Here is a 19,524-nt window from a genome sequence, read left to right as displayed (position 1 = left end):
AAAGTGCAGCAGAGCGCCAGGCGATGTGCCAACAACTATTGGCTCCAGCTCTGCTCCCAGATACAGACTGCAGCGGATACAGGCAATGTAAGGGGAATGTATGACGGCATCAAGCAGGCCCTTGGCCCAATCCAGAGGAAGACCGCTCCTCTGAAATCTGCCACTGGCGAGGTGATTCAGGACCAGACACTGCAGCTGAAGCGCTGGGTCGAGCACTACTCTGAGCTATACGCCAGGGACAATGTGGTCACCGAAGATGCCCTGAGCGCCATTGAGTGTCTGCCTGTGTTAATGGAGCTCGACAGTGAACCGACCCTGGAAGAACTCAGCGATGCCCTAGACTCCCTTGCTTCTGGTAAAGCTCCTGGCAAAGATGGCATTCCTGCTGAGACCTTGAAGTGCTGCAGAGGTAGCCTGCTCATGGAGCTGCACGAAATTCTCTGCCTCTGCTGGGAAGAAGGAGAGGTGCCACAGGACATGAGGGATGCCAACATCGTCACACTGTATAAGAATAAAGGTGACAGGGGCGACTGCAACAACTACCGTGGAATCTCCCTCCTCAGTATTGTCGGAAAGCTGTTTGCTCGAGTCGCATTGAAGAGGCTCCAAGTACTTGCAGAGAGAGTTTATCCAGAATCACAATGTGGATTCAGAGCTGGCAGGTCCACCATCGACATGGTCTTTTCCCTCAGACAACTGCAGGAGAAATGCAGGGAACAGAAGCAGCCACTCTTTGTAGCCTTCATAGACCTGACGAAGGCCTTCGACCTCGTCAGCAGGGATGGCCTGTTCAAGATCCTCCCCAAGATCGGATGCCCACCCAGGCTCCTCAGCATCATCAGATCTTTCCATGAGAACATGAGGGGCACCGTGGTCTTTGATGGCCTAACATCAGGCGCCTTTGACATCCGAAGTGGAGTAAAGCAGGGCTGCGTACTGGCTCCAACCCTATTCGGGATTTTCTTCGCAGTTATGCTGCGGCACGCCTTCGGATCTGTCACGGAAGGCATTTACCTCCGGACCAGGTCGGATGGGAAGCTCTTTAACCTCGCCAGGCTGAGAGCCAAGACAAAGGTTCGGCTGAGGTGTCTGCGCGACTTCCTCTTTGCCGACGACGCAGCAGTCACTGCCCACTCAGCTGAAGACCTCCAACGGCTCATAACCCGCTTCAGCGAGGCCTCTCAGGCTTTCGGACTCACCATCAGTCTGAAGAAAACACAAGTCATGGGACAAGGAGTGGACTCCCCACCTGACATCGGCATCTCTGATTCCAAACTGGAAGTTGTTCACGACTTCGTGTACCTGGGCTCCACAATCTCTGACTCCCTCTCTCTTGATACGGAGCTAAACAAACGCATCGGTAAGGCATCTACTACCATGTCCAAACTGACAAAGAGAGTGTGGGCCAACAATAGGCTAACTGAGTATACTAAGATTCAGGTTTACAGATCCTGTGTCCTGAGCACTCTCCTTTATGGCAGTGAGTCTTGGACACTCCGCGCCCGTCAGGAAAGACGGCTGAATGCCTACCACATGCGCTGCCTTAGACACATCTTGGACATCACCTGGCAGGACAAGGTGACAAACAACAACGTCTTGGGGAGAGCAAGAATCACCAGCATGTACACAATGCTGAAACAGAGACGAATGCGCTGGCTCGGGCACGTTGTGCGAATGGGCGACGGCAGGATCCCCAAGGATCTCCTGTATGGAGAGCTGAGGCAGGGAAAGCGTCCAGTAGGCAAGCCCCAGCTACGGTACAAAGACGTATGCAAAAGGGACCTGAAAGCCATGGACGTCGATCTCGCTATATGGGAGACACTGGCTGCAGACCGTTCAGCCTGGAGGCAGTCTGTTCAACGAGGTCTCTCCAAGTTCGAGGAGTCACTTGCCAAGGAATCGGAGGCAAAGAGACAGAGAAGGAAAGCCGGTAACCAGGAAGACAGACCAGAATCGGACTTCGTTTGTGCTCGGTGTGGGATGGACTGCCACTCTCGGATTGGCCTCATCAGTCACACCAGACGCTGCACCAGGATTGACAACTAGGGCGAAACTCCATAGTCTCCCGAGACTGAAGGATGCCTACTACTACTACTGATGGGACAGATTTTGTTTCGTAAATTCCTGTTTTTGATAATTCGGAGGTTGGAATTACAGACATTTTCCCTGATAAAGGTGCAGATATGTGTGAAATGGACTATTTTACTGCATATTTTGATAAGCCGCTAATGGAACATCTTGTTCATGAGACGAATAAATATGCGAGTGATCTCATTGATGAGGAGGAGTTATCCGGTATTTCACGTTTGCAGCGATGGAAAGATACGACTGTAGGTGAAATGTATGTGTTTTTGGCACTGTGTATGTTGATGAAACATTGTGTCAAACACGTAATCGACCATTACTGGAGCAAAGACCATACTGTTCCAACACAAATGTTCGGCAAATATATGTCTCGAGACCGATTTGCGATAATCCTCAGGTGTCTTCACTTTGCAAATGATGAAGACAGGAATGATGATGATAGGCTTTGGAAGGTAAGGAACGTACTGAATGAACTTATCGGAAAGTACAGGGATTTCTACGTACCAGCTCAGAAGCTTGTGATTGACGAATCCCTTGGGCTTTTCAAAGGACGTCTTGCCTTCAAGCAGTATATTCCCTCCAAACGCCACCGATTTGGATTGAAATTCTTTGTATTCTGTGACTGTGAAACAGGAATTGAGTTACATATGATCATGTATACGGGTACAAATGTAGACATTCCTGCTAATGACCAACATGGCTTCTCAGGTAGTGTTGTGAAGTCACTGCTTGCACCATATCTGAACAAGGGCCACACATTATACACAGATAACTATTATACCAGTTCCTTGCTAACTAGGTTCTTGCTTGATAATAGAACTGGAGTGTGTGGCACAGTGAAGGCAAAACGAAGGAAAATGCCAGTGTTTCCAGGTGCTATGCAGGTTGGTGATTGCGAGCTCAGAAAAACAGGTGGAATACTTTCAGTGCGGTGGAAAGACAGGCGTGAAGTGAACATGTTGACCACCATTAATGCTGGAACAATGCTGGACAGTGGCAAGGTGAACAGAACCACCAGAAAAATAATCTATAAGCCAGATTGTGTCTTGGACTATAACATCAATATGCGTTTGATGGATAAATGTGATATGATGGTGGGGGCAGTGGAGTGTGTACGAAAAACAGTGAAGTGTACCAAGAAAATGTTTTTCCACCTCGTTGACGTAACAATGCTGAACAGTTACAATATGTATCTTGTCAAAACAGGTGGTAAACATAATTTCCGTGCATTCAATTTTACTGTAGTAACACAATTACTACAGAAGTTTGGCAAAGTAATTCCTGGTGTACAGAGGCCCATTCTGAACCCGGTATTGCACCATGCTCCAACACCCAGGCTAGCTTACAGGGATGCCTTTTTGACACACAATCACAGGTTTTTACCACCAACTGGAAAGCGTGCAGTAGGCCAGCGTGCATGTGTAGTATGCTGGTCAACAACCAAGAGGGAACAGAAAAGAAAAATGGTGATGACTTGGTGCACAGCGTGTCAGGTCCCTCTGTGCCATGTCCGATGTTTCAACGAGTATCACAATCTTGATGACTTCTAAATGTCCAAGACTGGTGCCAAAACATGTAAATACAGAATGAGTGAATGTATATAGTGGAAATAAATCATAAGAAATAGTATATTTTATTGTGAAATAAGATATTTTTGTGCAAATACTTGTGACACTAATATGTGGATATAATATACATTGACAACATTTTTATGTTTATAAATCATCTTGTGAGAACATATTGAACCACACCAGTGAAAAAAATGGGTGTAAAATACGCCATAGATACTGTAAATAATAACGTGAAAATAAATTCGCGGCAACTCGCACTCCTCCGTCGCGCCTGACTCACCCCGGGCGCACAGCGGTCCAGCAAAGATCAGGCGTGACGTCATCGACGATCTTCTCGGGTCATTTACGTCCACGGTAAGTGTAATTAAATTTTTTATTATTTTTCCTGTGCTCAGGGAACACAAATAAAGAGATTAAAAAGAAAAAAAAATTTGACTTTTTTTTTTGTTGCTTGTGTGGGTGTTAATTCCATTTAGACCCATAGCGGTTTAAGGGTTAAGCTGATTTTGTACTGATCATGTTTGTTTTAATAATGATTACATGGAAGGAATCCCAATTGAATTATTAGAAAGAAAATGAGATTTTTCAGTATATTTGACCTATAGATCAGATTAGGATTTCTCTTTTTGATGGTCTCAAGTGTTTAAAACCCAGAAAAAAATCCCAGATCGATGGAACATGACTTTAGTTTTATACAAGCCTATTCCCATGCTTTGGTAGTACTTATAGTAACGATGACGACAATAGTACTTGATGACGACAATAGTACTTATACTGACGTAAAACACAATTAAAAAGATGAAATCGGTGCTATTGAAATTGGACAAACCGGAAATAGATTTTCTATTTGTGTTGCAAAGACAAACTAAACTAACCTAACCTACCCTCCCTAGGCCTAATACACGATATCTCCATGAAGCCTATTATAGTGCTATACAAGGCCTAGGAATATATATTTTTTTGCATCAATTTTTTCGGAGTCTATAAAGTAAATATTACAAAATTCTACCATCTGATTGCTTAGTATGTAAATCTTTGTACTATGTTAGAAAAACTAGTATCTAAACAGGAGAATGGGATGTACAAACTTACAAGTTTTAAATTCTTGCACTGAACTTTGTCAAGGATTTTCTTGACATTATTTCTCAACAATGAAGACTATTGTGAATAGATTCTCAAAGGCATACATATTACGTATTTTCACTAAATTATGTAATAATATAGCAATAGATAAGGTAATTGTGGTAATATTATAGTATTAGTTATTTTATTTATAGTTATTATATAGTACTAGTTTTTATAGTACAGCCGAGTTTCTCAAGCTATCAGGATCAACAGGAGGCAAAAGGCGTTCATCCCTGTGGATGGATGAGCTGAAAACCTGGCGATCTTAGATTCCCTTCTGGCTGAGGCCCGAGCGCTGAAACATCCGGCGCACCTTGCGTTCCTGGACATGAAAAAGGCCTTTGATACCGTCTCTCATGCGGCCATGGAGCGCAAGGGAATCCCTAAGCCTCTTAGGGATTATATTATGTCGGGCTATGATGGCGCCTCGACTGTTGTAACCAACCTGAAGGAGAAATCGAGGGTAATCCTTGTGACTAGGGGAGTTAAACAGAGAGATCCCTTGTCCCCATTTCTTTTCAATTTAGTGATTGATGAGGCAATCACCAATGCGAAGAAACTGGAGCTGGGGATTCGTCTGGGGGAGGAAAAGGTGTCAGTACTAACGTTTGCTGACAATTTGGTCGTGGCGACGGAGACGCCGGCTGGCCTTCAGACATTTATAGATATTATATGTTACACGTTGAGTGACGCTGGCTTGAAGGTCAACGCGAGAAAGTGCCGATCATTGAGCTTGCAGATCAATGGAAAATGCAAGAAGTAGTATCTCGCCTCGCAAACGAAGTTCCACGTCGAGGGCGCTGTCATGGATTCTATTGGCATCACTGACAAGTACAAGTACCTGAGTATTTTGGTTGGTGCCAGTGGCAGGGGTCTCTCCTATGGCTTTATGTTTGAAGAGGGGGATTATTAATATCACACAGGCCCCCTTCAAACCCCAACAGAGGTTATACGTGCTGAAGCACCACCTCATTCCTAAAATGAACCACCGCCTGATTCTGGGTGTGGTGTTTAGGACTCAGCTAGCAAGTTTCGACCAGAGGATGAGGCAGGCTATTCGTAGTTGGCCCCGTCTACTGCATGACACCCCGAATGCATTCTTCTACACTGACTGGAAGGTCGGTGGTCTTGGGATGCCCGAATTTGCCTCGTCAATCCGGCTACATAAGATCAAGCGTTTCAGCAATCTGTTGGAGTCGGCTGACCCAACGGCCCGGGCAGCGCCCCTGCTACCGGCTATCTAAGATAAGATGCGTTGGTGGATTGGCCCGGCCTCGATTGCGGGTGAGCCGGTAGCCAACAGAGCTGAGCTCTGTTGGGCATGGCGGGAGCAGCTCTACCGCATGGCCGATGGTGCTGGATTGAGGTCCTCGTGCGAGGTTCCCTCGTGCCTGGGATGGATCTCGTCCGGTACCCGCCTCTTGAGCTGTGGTGACTTCGCTCACGCAGTCTAGGTGAGAGCTTAAACATTCATGCACCTCATCATACATCATCAAGTGACATATGAGGCATGATGAAAACAAAAATCAGTAAGGATAAAACCTCTTAGTGCAAAAGTGAGATAAGGTTAGGTAATAATAAGGTGAAAGTACTACTCGAGAATGATTATATAGCTCTTGGAAGAGATATTAGAATGAGCTGGGATATATGAGGATGAGTTGAGGGAGCGGTGTCCAACCACTTCGACCATCGGGTGATCTAATCAAAATTTGTTTTGTTAACATGATAGATCTAAAGAAATTAAAGCAAATTGGATTGTATAACTGTTACGACTCCATCGTTGGAGAATGGAGTAGCAGCGTCAATGCCATCTGTGAGTCTGCTCCCTAAACCCCCACTAAATGGACGACGCCATCTGGTGGTGGCAGTATGATACCTGCAAGAGACGCTAGATTTCTGCCCTGGTCAGCCCGAAGAGTCGCTGTAGCTGACCTCAGGTGAGGTGGCGCCTGGAAATCAGCGCTATCTATCGTGATAGAAGTTGTATGTCAATGTCAGAGTCCGTAAGTGGCATGTCCAAGTTCCACATGTACCGGCCAGTTTACTGATAACGTGTCTGTATCCAGAGAGGCGACGTACGGTCGCAGGGGTATAGAGACAGTCAATCTACCCAGGGCAGCCTGTTATCTCTCTACTCCATTCTGCTTTACGTGAGCAGTGAACCGCCGCCGAAGAGGAACTAAGTAGTATATGCTGTGTGCCTGTGAAGTAACAGTGACTAAGTTTGGCGTATCCTGGGACTGGCTAGAGGAAGAGACGACCCACAGTGAGGTGCTAGAAAGGAGTGTAACTAGCTAGTTGCAAGAAACTCTTGACAGGGGTTCGCTACCCTTGTATTTGTTCGTGTAGAGGCCCAGCAGCGCGAGGCTGATGTTCTCTGCCAGCACCAGGCTGGAGAGTGATTGTAGGCGTTCACAAGGAGCACCTAGTGAGACTGTAGATAGGCTGCCCATGGCTAGGAGTAGACTTGTTGGTGTTTCCCAGTACAACAGCCTTGTCAACACGGAAGTTGACAAGGCTGCATTGCATGAGCATCGAGGAGCGCTTAGCATCCTATGAGAGCGACACGTGTATATATCAGTGCAGTAATACTTCGTTTATGATTCTATTTAAGGTGATGGGAAAGTGATAATATGTGAATATATTGATAAAGGATGTAGTGTCGTATTCCTTTCAACACCCCCCTTGTTTTTTTACTTGCATTACCAAGCCTACTCCTTGAAAGCCACTACCGACTTGGGGTCGGATACTAGTACTTTGGTTCCTCCAGCAAAGAACCCGGTTGCGACCCATAGTAACCGTAACAATAACGTTTTCACTAATTCTTTAAGTTATATCAACGCTGTTTTGAACGCTGCATTTATAAAATAAATTAAAAAATTTTTGAGTATTTGGTTTATAGTCAAGATTGTCACCTCAAATGTGTTCCCCTTGTGTGTTCACCCAATGTGTTCACGTCTAGATTTCACCTCGAAGTGTTCACCTAGACCTGTTAACTTCCATGTGTTCACCTAGTTCACCTTAATAATCAGTGTTTCATCTTTAAAGCTAAAATATTACTGAGACTTGAAGCTGATTTAATACATTTCAAGTTTTATTTTTTACAATGATAGCATGGTGGAAATCCCATCTTTATGATTTGTGTTTTAATGAACGAATGAGAGAAAAAAACGAATATCAATGTATTTGCTGTATAGATTAGAATTTTCTTTTTCTTTTAGTTGGCCTCAAGTGTTGAAAGCCTCAAACAACAGATGGATGGAAAATGATTTTATAATATGTATAAGTTTGTTTCAAATATTTTCCTCTAAACGTGTTTAAAAAAATTCTTGATGTTATTTGTCTTCATTTCAGACTTCAGTGAATTGATTTTTAATGACATTCAAATTACTTGTTTTCAATATGCAAACTTGAAACTTCAAAATGTCCATAGAGCTGGCAAGCAGAGGTTGGAAGAACAGGGCGAGGATGCAGAAATCTTGAGCGAGGAACTGGAGACGAGGTGATGAGGGGAGATGAAAGATCGGTTTCACAATCACCGCGGATTTGATCTTGAATAGAGTGAAGTACAGTTGAGTGGGACGTCATTTGCAGTACACACAGGGGACTGGGCTCCTAAGCAGCTGGCAGTTGAAGGTTGATAGCCGGTATTGATGTTAGTTCATTTCGTCAATGGTCTCCTTTTTTCTTGAAGATCGCAGCAAACTGATGTTTGGTCTTCGTCTTATGCTGGTCGGTTTTGGTGGTCTGACGTCGTGTTGTCATTGTGGTGCTATCATTGGAGGTTCTTGGTGTAGTGTCGTGAAGGAAATCGGCAACTGAGTAGTGGCATTTCCGTGAAGGTGGTGTTCCCACCGAGACGTACTCTTCCCACGAATCAGATGAGTGAAAAACTGGAGACATTAAGCAATATTAAAGTAAATAAAAGTATATTCCTTTCATATACATAATAAATAAAATCATATTCCTTTTATGTATGTATTAAATATATGAACGTCCTTATCAGTATATTAAAGCATTCAATTTTGTTCTATTTTATTTTTGTTTACTGGTGATAACACCCGGTGCAGCTGCATATGGTGATAAAACACCTAGTGCTGCTGCTGGTGATGAAACAGTCTGTGCTGCTGCTGCTGGTGATGAAACAGTTGGTGCTACTGCTGTTGGGAGTGAGGAAACACCCTGTACTGCTGCTGATGATGAAACACCAGGTGCTGCAGCTGCTGCTGGTGATAACACATCCCGTGCTGCAGTTGCTGCTGGTGATAACACATCCAGTGCTGCAGCTGCTGGTGGTGATGAAACAGTCGGTGCTGCTGTTGATGAAACAGTCGGTGCTACTGCTGCTGGGAGTGAGGAAACACCCTGTACTGCTGATGATGATGAAACACCAGGTGCTGCAGTTGCTGCTGGTGATAACACATCCCGTGCTGCAGTTGCTGCTGGTGATAACACATCCGGTGGTGCAGCTGCTGGTGATAACACATCCGGTGGTGCAGCTGCTGGTGGTGATGAAACAAACGAAGCTGCTATTGATGGTGGTGATGGAGCACCAGATGTCAATACAATAGGCGGATAATATTGCTGCTGCCGTTGTATACACAAGTTAACCCATAGAAAATTTAGCTTGTAGTGGAATTTTCCGTCAATAGAAAACGGGATATCATTGCCACAGTACTATAAATTCACCAGCTATTCTGTTGGGAATTATTCTTAAATACAGTAGTCTTTGGACTTACTACATCAAAAAAACTTCTCATTTGAATTAACTTAATTATTAGTATCAAAATAGAGTAAATGTGACCCTTCTATCATATCTGGACAAGGAGAGCCAAAGCGTCAGTGGTGAGGAGATCAGCCATTGTTTAAGACCATATTAGCAGGAGCAAATTCAGCTCCTATAATTCTCTTGGACGAAGTGTTATGGAGATCAAATTAGAGCTCTACCATCAACACGCAGTCAGCATAAACAAGGGAAGTGTCTGACCCAAACCCGTTTATCTAATCATTTCTGGTCAGTTAATGTTAAGTAGATATAGGGCGAACCGGTTAGGACGAAACGAGCCTCTAAATACAGGTAATTCGGCCTTGATCCTTATCAAATAATATATAAATGTTTTCTCTGATATAGCTGTCATATTTTAGGATTCCGGCTTTACAGCTAGTGCCCTTTGACAGGAACAAGAAGAGGAAGAAAGAATTAATCTTGGTACATGAGTTACTTGGGTGATGGAAGCTAGCCTTTCACGAGGATAATTTGGTTTCTACATCCAAGTTATAGCTGGTGGACTAAGCCTACCATACAATAAGATAAGGCACCTCCAATTTTATTAAATAATATATGTAGTTTGATTGGCTGCATAAATATAAATTTAATATAAACCCCCCTGATGTGTAAGGATCGGTTTGAGAGATTATTGCAGAAATACAATCTGCTAAACATCATACAAATTGCTATCTGAAATATATAAATTAACGTAAATATAAATTATATAGAAATTCAAATAAATTAAATAAATATAAATCTCACAGGTCGATTCCGACATTATATTGTCATCTTCGAACCGGATGACAGATTATTTGGTCATCTTTGTATGGGATGAACCAGAGGATTCATTCATTGGTTAATGTTAATACGATCCACTGGTTAACCAGAGTAACCAGTGGATTGTATATATCGCACTAGTACACTGGTACTAGTGCGATTTATACAATAACAATACATCGCCAGTCAAAAACCGGCAGCGTAGCCTCAAGCGAGCTCAAGAACCCCTCAGCCCAGCCTCACTCAGCAGTTTCATGGTCAACCACCAATTGGTGGAGTGTTATTCCGTGAAGTGACAGCGCTTATTTTAAAGCCAGCCAAATTAGTGGCTGTGCCCTCACAAGATTATTCACGAATTTTGCGTTGTTAATTTCGCGAGAGATTATCCACGAATTTTGTTGTGTTAATTTCGCGAGGTCACTAATAATATTGAACACCTGCTGATAATATTGGAAGTTTCTAGAAGCTTATTAAGAGGCTGTCATCAATAATTGTGTATATTATATTTCTTAAATAAAGAATTATTTAATATATATTGCACTGGTGTTCACAATACAATATTTACTAATTGCCAACCCACAACAGGGTTGGCTATACATTGACTTGTGTTTATTGATAACCTAGTCCCCTATTACCATTGACTAGTTGAACTATTTATGTTCATACTATTCCCATTTTTACCATAGTTTAGTTGTGCTATATTGAACAACTTAGCACCGTTAATTAATGGTACAGACCTTACTTTGGGTGTAATTGCTATCAGCTCGAGTTGAGCTGTGTACATATAATAATTTACTTATAATCTTAGCACCTTTTGAGCGATTAATTAGTGTCTACACCATCCTAGGGTGATAATTGAGGAGCTAACCTAAAGGTACTTCCAGTGGCACTGGTTTATTACTCAAATCATTAGTGTGTATGATTATATATATATAATGTGTATTAATTTTAAGTGCTAACCTCTAGTAGAGGTAGGATTATAGCCTAGTGATACCAGAATTTTACCCTAGGCTACCATCAGTACTTGCTCACAATTTATGAGCCAGTGGTGTCCAATTAACAAGTCACCATGAATAATCCACAAAAAGCAAAACGTGCTTTAGCAGCACGTAAACGTCAACTGTCAAGAGATCTCAACCAATATGAACAGATGTTATATGAGCCTGTAATTAATTATTGTCGGTTGAAAATACCACTATTACAGATTCAAACCCAATTGCATATATTGAAAGCAAATAGGAAATCTTACCAAAATCAAGTCCACGACGACGACGACATAGTAGTTGAAGACGTAGAACCATTCCTGTCTGACCTAGCACAATATGAAGAAGAAACTCAAGCCAGGTTGGAGCACTTGCGTAGAATAATTGATTCTGATGTACTGCCAGTACATCAAATAAAGTAGATAATATTATGGATGCTCTGGCTCTTTTTGAGAATAAATATCAAGCCAGATTAGATCCTTTAATCAACTAGGATAAGCCTCACCCACTACAGCATCAATAATTGAAATAATTGATTTGATGTACAGCCAGTACATCAAATAAATTAGATACTATTATGGATGATCTAACTCTTTTTGAGAATAAATATCAAGCCAGATTAGATCCTTTAATCAACGAGGATAAAGCCTCACCCACTACATCATCACCCAATATTATACCACCAGAAATTAAACAGTTCTCAGACAATATATCCATAGTATCTGTGGATTCTGAAAAACCAATACCGGAGGCTACTAAGCTAACATGCCTCCTAACTGAAATTAATGGTGAAGTTGAACCAGTAGTAGAAAATGTAAATGAAAATAGCGACAACACTAATTTCCCAGTCCAGCTTCCTAGGGATAATGCTGGCAATGAGAAAACTGTCATACATTTAGTACTACAATTGCTGGACTTACCTTAACCTGATCAGACTACTGACTCATTACAATCCTTCAGCATGGAGTTCGAGTCACTACTAAGAACATTCAGTCTTAAGGTTGACATAACCACTAGTGAATGGATGACCAATGTAGTCTTTCAACGAAAATTGTCCAGCAATATACCAGATGAATTATACACACATCTACATAACACCTTCCTGACGGTACAGGACATCATTGAAGGTTTGCATTCCATCATAAACAAACGACGTGCGAATGAGGAAGTTAAAGCCTCTTGCGAGTATTCGGAAATAGAAAATAATAGTCAATTAAAGGGTAAAAACAACTACCCCAAATAAACATCAACCAAATACTTTCACACCAAGTTGGAGAAAATCAGGTAATGCAGCAGATTCCTCAAAGCCTACTGTTACTAGTTCCCCCAAACCGGTAACTTCCAAGCGTGCAGTAGGCTGGGGGACATGTATGTTCTGCAAAAAGAAATATTCAACATACCGTTTTGCTAATTATCCGGACAGAGACACTCGTAGTAAGCGACTCCAGGAATTAGGGAGATGATCAAGGTGTCTCAAGTCACAAAACATAGACAATTGTGAGACCCAATTCAACACCTGTAACAGGTGTAGAGGAGGTAAACACCATGCAGCACTGTGCAAACATACGAAATTAATGTATTCAAGACCCAAGGTGGAAGATAGCATTCCCACCACAGTACAGTTTTGCAAGGTGCGACAGAAAATCAGTGTCCAAGTGGCAGAGTCCAAAAAGAATGCGACTTTGCCCACTGCCCAAATTACTATCCAGAATAAGAGGACCAAGGTCCATACCCGTGGGTTGTTTTACCAAGGGTTCCAGAGAACATATGTCACTAAAAGGTTGGCAGCTGAACTACAATTAAGGCCTGTAGCCCAGACGACAATCAACATCTCAGGGTTTCTAACAGATACAGGACCTCAAGTCTACCAGTTGGTACAACCATCAGTACGTTTAGGCAGGTACTTGTTTCAAGTACAAGCCATTGTGGTGGAAAAAATACCAGCAGACCTACAAGTACACGGCCTGAGACCAACAGCCAAATTCCTGAGAAATAGAGGAATAAAATTGGCAGATAATATTAAATCTGATCACCTCACCGACTTCGGTATCCTTGTAGGTACAGATTACTACCATCGATTCATTGGTAGCCCTACTAAATATCAGGGCATAACCATGCTAAATTCTGTAGGAGGCAAGTTACTCTCAGACCCAGTATTAATCCTGAGGAGACCTATGCCTGCAGATAAATAATACCAGCAGAAATCTAAATTTATCAGCTGATTATATTACTCCAGTAGCATTATACTAAGGAGATTACAGCTGACTATAACAACAGAGGTTGATGTTAATATTATCACTTAAAGCTGAAGATGAGTTCATAAGGCCTCAGTGGCAAATCAGTGAACAGTAGCCTAAACAGCTACAAGTCACTGCGACCAATGTCACTGAACCCACTGCAGTCTCAGAACCATACTTGACTTTAATGATGGACTATTCAGTCCTCTGAATTAACTAAATTAAACCCCAATAAATCTGACGACTGATTTTGATACATTTATTATTTAATCAAGATGAATTCCATGGGCCTCATTGTTTATATATCAGTGACCTGAAACAAGTTTTAAGTTATATCTAATGTCACTGATCTCACTGCAGTCCTTGAATCATACTTGACTGTAGTACTTGATCACATTCAGTCTTCTGGGTTAAATAATATGTATTTAGGCTATTATTTTAGCTTTTCAAGAGTTAACAGGGAAATGAAATCCCATTAGACTTCTAACCCCTGCAACTCTAGTACAGGACATCCGTCCTGTATGATCAGACGCACAAATGTGTGACTACTAACTACTAACATCAAATTAATCTAATAATTCGAAGGAGGAGTATCAGTGTTCGTCTGTTCTAAATAGGACTGCGACCCATGAGCAGCCTCCTGGGGAATTATGTCGGAAAACCCAACGCTATTTAATTATATTCAATACAGTAGGCAGATAACATTGCTTCTGCCGTTGTATACACAAGTTAACCCATAGAAAATGTAGCTTGTAGTGGAATTTTCCGTCAATAGAAAATGGGATATCATTGCCACATAGTACTATAAGTTCACCAGCTATTCTGTTGGGAATTATTCTTAAATACAGCAGTCTTTGGACTTATTACATCATAAAAAAACTTCTTATTTGAATTAACTACTAGTATCAAAATAGAGTAAATGTGACCCTTCTATCATTTATTGACATCTGGACAATGAGAGCCATGGCGTCAGTGGTGAGGAGGTCAGCCATTGTTTAAGACCATAGTAGCAGGAGCGAATTCAGTTCCTATAGTTCTCCTGGACGAAGTGTTATGGAGATCAAATTAGAGCTCTATCATCATCAACACGCAGTCAACATAAACAAGGGAAGTGTCTTACCCAAACCCGTTTATCTAATCATTTCTGGCCAGTTAATGTTAAGTAGATATAGGGCAAACCGGTTAGGATGCAAATGAGCCACTAAATACAGGTAATTAGGCCTTGGTCCTTATCTAATAATATATAAATGTTTTCTCTGATACAGGTGTCATGTATTAGGATTCCAGCTTTACAGCTAGTGCCCTTTAACAGGATCAAGAAGATGAAGGAAGAATTATTCTTGGTACATCAGTTACTTGGGTGATGGAAGCTAGCCTCTCACGAGGATAATTTGGTGTCTACATCCAAGTTATACCTGGTGGACTAAGCCTACCATACAATAAGATAAGGCACCTCCAATTTTATTAACTAATATATATAGTTTAATACAGTTTTTTGATTGGCTGCATATATATAAATTTAATATAAACCCCCTCCTAATGTGTAAGGATCGATTTGGGAGATTATTGCAGAAATACAGTCCGCTGAACATCATACAAATTGCTATCAAAATATATAAATTAACGTATATATAAATTCTATATAAATTCATATAAATTAAATAAATATAAATCTCACAGGTCGGTTCCCACACCAGATGCTGCTGCTGATGCTGTTAATGAAACACCCGGTGATGCTGCTGGTGGTGATGAAACAGTCGGGGCTGCTGCTGGTGGTGATGAAACAGTCGGTGCTGCTTCTGTTGGTAATGAAAATACCGGTACTGTTTCTGCTGCTGGTTATGATGAAACAGTCGTACTGCAGTTGCTGTATATGAAAAAGTCGGTTCTGCTGCTGTTGACGACGAAACAGTCAGTACTGCTGCTGCTGTTGATGAAACAGTCGGTGCTCCTGCTGCTGGTGATGAAACAGTCAGTGACTCTCCTGCTGGTGATGAAACTCCCGGTGCTGCTGCTGCTGGTGATGAAACACCAGGTGCTACTGCTGCTGGTGATGAAACTCCCGGTGCTGCTGCTGCTGCTGGTGATGAAACACCTGGTGCTACTGCTGCTGGTGATGAAACACCCGGTGCTGCTGCTGCTGCTGCTGGTGATGAAACACCAGGTGCTACTGCTGCTGGTGATGATAAAACACCCGGTTCTGCTGCTGTTGCTTGTGAAACAGTCGGTGCTGCTGTTGATGAAGCACCCATTGCTGCTGCTGCTGGTGGTGATGAAACACCCCATGTAGCTGCTGCTGGTGATGAAACAGTCGGTGCTGCTGCTGCTGGTGATAAAACATCCGGTGCTGCTGCTTATGGTGATGAAACACCCGGTGCTGCTGCTGGTGAGGAAACCGTCGGGGCTGCTGTTGCTGTTGATGAAACATCAGGTGTAGCTGGTGTTGGGGATGAAACTCAGGGTGCTTCTGCTGCTGGCGAGGAAACAGTCAGTGCTGCTGCTGGTAATGAAACACGTTGAGCTGCTGGTGCTTGCGATAATACACCCGGTGCTGCTGCTGATCGTGGTGAAACACCCGGTGCTGCTGCTGCTTGGGATAATACACCCGATGCTGCTGCTGGTAGTGGTGAAACACCCGGTGCTGCTGCTGCTGGTAGTTAATACACCCGATGCTGCTGCTGCTTTGGATAATACACTCGATGCTGCTGCTGCTGGTGATGAAACTCCTGGTGTTGCAGCTGGTAGTTGTGAAACACCCCAGTACTGCTGCTGCTGGTAGTGGTGAAACACCCCGGTACTGCTGCTGCTTGGGATAATACACCCGGTGCTGCTGCTGCTTGGTGATGAAACACCCGGTGCTGCTGCTGGTAGTTGTGTGTTACGAACCCGGATCCAGCATCCGAGCACGGAGCAGTGACGACCGCGCCATCTGTGGGTCAGCTCCCGAAACCCCCTCCAAACGGACGACGACACCTGGTGAGGACGACGTGTGCTGGCCACAAGGGCCAGTTTCCAGTCCTGTTCGGCTCACAACACAGCCGCCGCTGACCTCTGGTGAGGTGGTGCTCAGACAACAACGCCATCTATGGAGTGGATATGTCGGGCGTTTGTGTCTGAGCCTGTAAGTGAGGTGTATTAGTGTCCCTGTTATTGATGACGTGTCTGCTTACAGAGTTGACCTGGGACTGCTGTGATGGAAGTTGAGTCAGTCTACCCAAGGCAGCCGTCCCCATACCTTGTGCTTTGCTGCAGCAGCTGTGAGTCGTCCCCCGGAGGAACACTGTGGTGTTACTCTGCCTGTGAAGCGGCAGTGAAGGATCGTCGTACCCGGGACCGACTGCTGGAGACGATTAACCACTGGGGAATTGAGGACAGGAGAGTGATTTGTGGTATCACACGAGGCTCCTGACTAGGGCGCTACCCTAGTATCGCTCGTGGAGTGGCCTGACCAGCGTTGCTGATCCAGAACCTGCCAGCAGACCTGCTGGACTTGTGGTTGACGGCCTCCACAGCGGTGCCCCCAGTGGAACTGTGTTTTGGCTGGCCTGTGGCCGGGGTAGACTCAGCTTCTCAAAGGATTCGTTGTGAGGCCACGAAAGCACCGAGAGCTTGGATCCAGAGTCTTCAGGAGAAGACGATTGAGTAAATAATTCCCTTGTACAGTGTTAATACCCCTCCCCCTGTGTACTCTATTATTATATTATTTATTGGTGATGGAAACAATTATAATCTTAACTTCTTAACTTTATTTCCCTTCCCCTTTAAGTTACTTGCGTCACGGATCTCATCCCTTGAAAGCCACTACTGGCTTGGGGCCGGATACGACTTCCTCTAATAACATCAGAGTACGAACTCAGTTGCGACCCGAGAGGGCCGTAACATAATTGGCATCCCCAGCGGGATCCGTCCCCTTGTTAAGTATGTTTGACAGGGGTGGTGAAGTGGCGTAATCCCTGTATATAATTCCCCCTGTGTGTGACGATTGGGACGTTATACGTCCTGTGCGGTGCTCAAGAGTGACTAAGTGCAATATTGTGCAGTGCGGTGCTCGTCGTGATTCAGTGCAATATTGTAGAGCGAAGTGTTCGCTGTGATTCAGTGCAATATTGGGTAGTGCGGTGCCCGAAGTAATTACGTGCAATATTGGCAAGTGAGGCGCCAGGTGCGATAAAGTGCAATATTGGCGTAGAACAGTGCTCGGTGCGTTAAGTGCTAACGTGAAAGCGGTGTGTTAAGTGCTAATTAAGTGTTCCGTCTGTGACAATGGCAGAAAAAGCTACCATCGATGATCTGGACGAGGTTCAGGCTTTTCTGAACAGAGAGGACTGTCTTGCCAGATTAAAATATCTGAGCAAACCGGAACTTGTGCTAGTGAGCGCCTACCTGGAGATCAAGATCCGTGCCAGTGATTACCGTGTGGAGATCTTGTCCAAGGTTCACCGGCATTTGAAGGCAGAGAAACAGGAAGGCGAGACTCCTAGTATAAAGGAAGGTGAGGAAATAGCTTCCACTGAACAGGAAGGCAAGAGCAGTGATATCGAAAGTGATGAGAGTGAACTAAATATAAGTGTGCTCACTGTGAAGATGCGTGAACTAGAGATCCATCGTGAAATAGAATGGAAAAAGCTAGAAATCGCTAAAGAAAGAGAAGAGGAAGCGAGAAAGAGAGAAGACAAGAAATTAGAAATGGAAAGAGAGAGATTAGGAAAGGAATTAGAGATGAGACGTTTAGAATTAGAAGAAAGGAAAGCAGAAAGAGAAAGAGAAGAGAAACGAGAAAGAGAAAGAGAAGAGCGAGAGCGAGAAAGAGAAGAACGAGAAAAAGAACGAGAAAGGGAAGAGAAACAGCGAGAGAGAGAAGAAAAGGAAAGACAGAGACAACATGAACTAGAAGCATTACGATTAGGCGGTGGTCGGAGGCCAACAACGGAAACCAGTAGTTTCGATCCGGTAAGAAACATCAAAATGGTCCCCAAATTCCATGAGAAGGAAGTGTCAAAGTTCTTTGCAGCCTTCGAGAAAGTCGCTGCCTCTTTGGAGTGGCCAAGGGAGAATTGGGCCATCATCATACATTCAGTCTTGACTGGAAAGGCCCAAATCGCCTACTCCACGTTATCCCTTGACGACTCCGGCGATTATGACAAGGTGAAGAAGGTCGTGCTCATGGCGTACCAATTGGTACCTGAGGCTTACAGGCAGAAGTTCAGGAACCTGAAAAAGACCTCAGAGCACACTTTCACCGAATTCGCCACAATCAAAGAGCGACTTTTTCAGGAATGGTGTGCCTCTCGGAAGGTGGAGACCAAAGAAGACCTCGAGCAGCTTATACTGCTAGAGGACTTCAAGGATTGTTTGTCTGGAGACTTGAAGACGTACTTAGAGGAACAGCAGGTAGAGACCTTGAGTGCGGCAGTCACAATGGCTGAGGAATACATCCTGACTCATAGGCCGTCTGCTAAGTACGTCCCAAGGCATTACCAACGCCGGTTTGACAAACCTCAGGACGAAGAAGAGACTCCCGTCCCACGAAGCGCTAAGAAGACACCCCCAAGTAGCCCTCGAAGGAAAAGTCCTAGCAGTCCGAAACACCGGAGTCCGAGGAGGAATGTGGTGTGCTGGACCTGTGGGCAGAAAGGGCATGTAGCTGCTATGTGCCGAGGCAGAAGAGGTGGCAGCGCACGTAGGGAGGTGATGATGATGAGCTGTGTAATACCACCAGCAGGAAGCCAGTCGACGACGACACAGGAAGAACCCAGATTGTTTTCCCCTCACACTTCAGGCGGGTATGTATCGAATGATCATACTGGTAGATCAGTTGTAGTGCTCAGAGATAGTGGAGCAGCCCAGTCCCTGATCGTGAGAAGCTCGTTACCCGAGAGAGTAAGTGTGGACGGGAGACAACAGGTTGTCCTGGTTGGGTTTCCTAGGACGCAGTATTTCGCCCCCTTAGTGCCGGTACATCTCGACTCGCCTTACTT

The 19,524-nt window shown here is 43.9% G+C and overlaps 2 protein-coding genes across 2 annotated transcripts; both read left to right on the top strand.

The window, feature by feature from the left end:
• The first annotated feature begins 6,503 nt into the window (after positions 1-6,503).
• Positions 6,504-9,360, top strand: LOC138357832 (circumsporozoite protein-like). Its single transcript, XM_069315008.1, has 2 exons — positions 6,504-6,594; positions 8,852-9,360. The coding sequence occupies exons 1-2, from the start codon at positions 6,504-6,506 to the stop codon at positions 9,358-9,360; spliced, it is 600 nt and encodes a 199-aa protein (XP_069171109.1).
• A 5,149-nt stretch (positions 9,361-14,509) lies between these two features.
• On the top strand, positions 14,510-16,066 carry LOC138357831 (mucin-22-like). The gene is made up of 3 exons (XM_069315007.1): positions 14,510-14,529; positions 15,227-15,366; positions 15,411-16,066. The coding sequence occupies exons 1-3, from the start codon at positions 14,510-14,512 to the stop codon at positions 16,064-16,066; spliced, it is 816 nt and encodes a 271-aa protein (XP_069171108.1).
• The last annotated feature ends 3,458 nt before the right edge of the window (positions 16,067-19,524 follow it).

Source organism: Procambarus clarkii, chromosome 80 (assembly GCF_040958095.1).
Source record: "Procambarus clarkii isolate CNS0578487 chromosome 80, FALCON_Pclarkii_2.0, whole genome shotgun sequence".
Classification (NCBI taxonomy): domain Eukaryota; kingdom Metazoa; phylum Arthropoda; class Malacostraca; order Decapoda; family Cambaridae; genus Procambarus; species Procambarus clarkii.
This window is presented reverse-complemented; position numbering and strand designations above follow the sequence as displayed.

Excerpts from the sequence above, each read along its gene's own strand:
- LOC138357831 (XM_069315007.1), top strand. The coding sequence starts at position 14,510 with ATGGCGTCAGTGGTGAGGAG. Across the intron at positions 14,530-15,226 it reads ATGGCGTCAGTGGTGAGGAG|GTCGGTTCCCACACCAGATG; the intron begins GTCAGCCATTGT and ends TAAATCTCACAG. Across the intron at positions 15,367-15,410 it reads TGTTGGTAATGAAAATACCG|TTGCTGTATATGAAAAAGTC; the intron begins GTACTGTTTCTG and ends GTCGTACTGCAG.
- LOC138357832 (XM_069315008.1), top strand. The coding sequence starts at position 6,504 with ATGATAGATCTAAAGAAATTAAAGCAAATTGGATTGTATAACTGTTAC. Across the intron at positions 6,595-8,851 it reads TAGCAGCGTCAATGCCATCT|CTGCATATGGTGATAAAACA; the intron begins GTGAGTCTGCTC and ends CACCCGGTGCAG.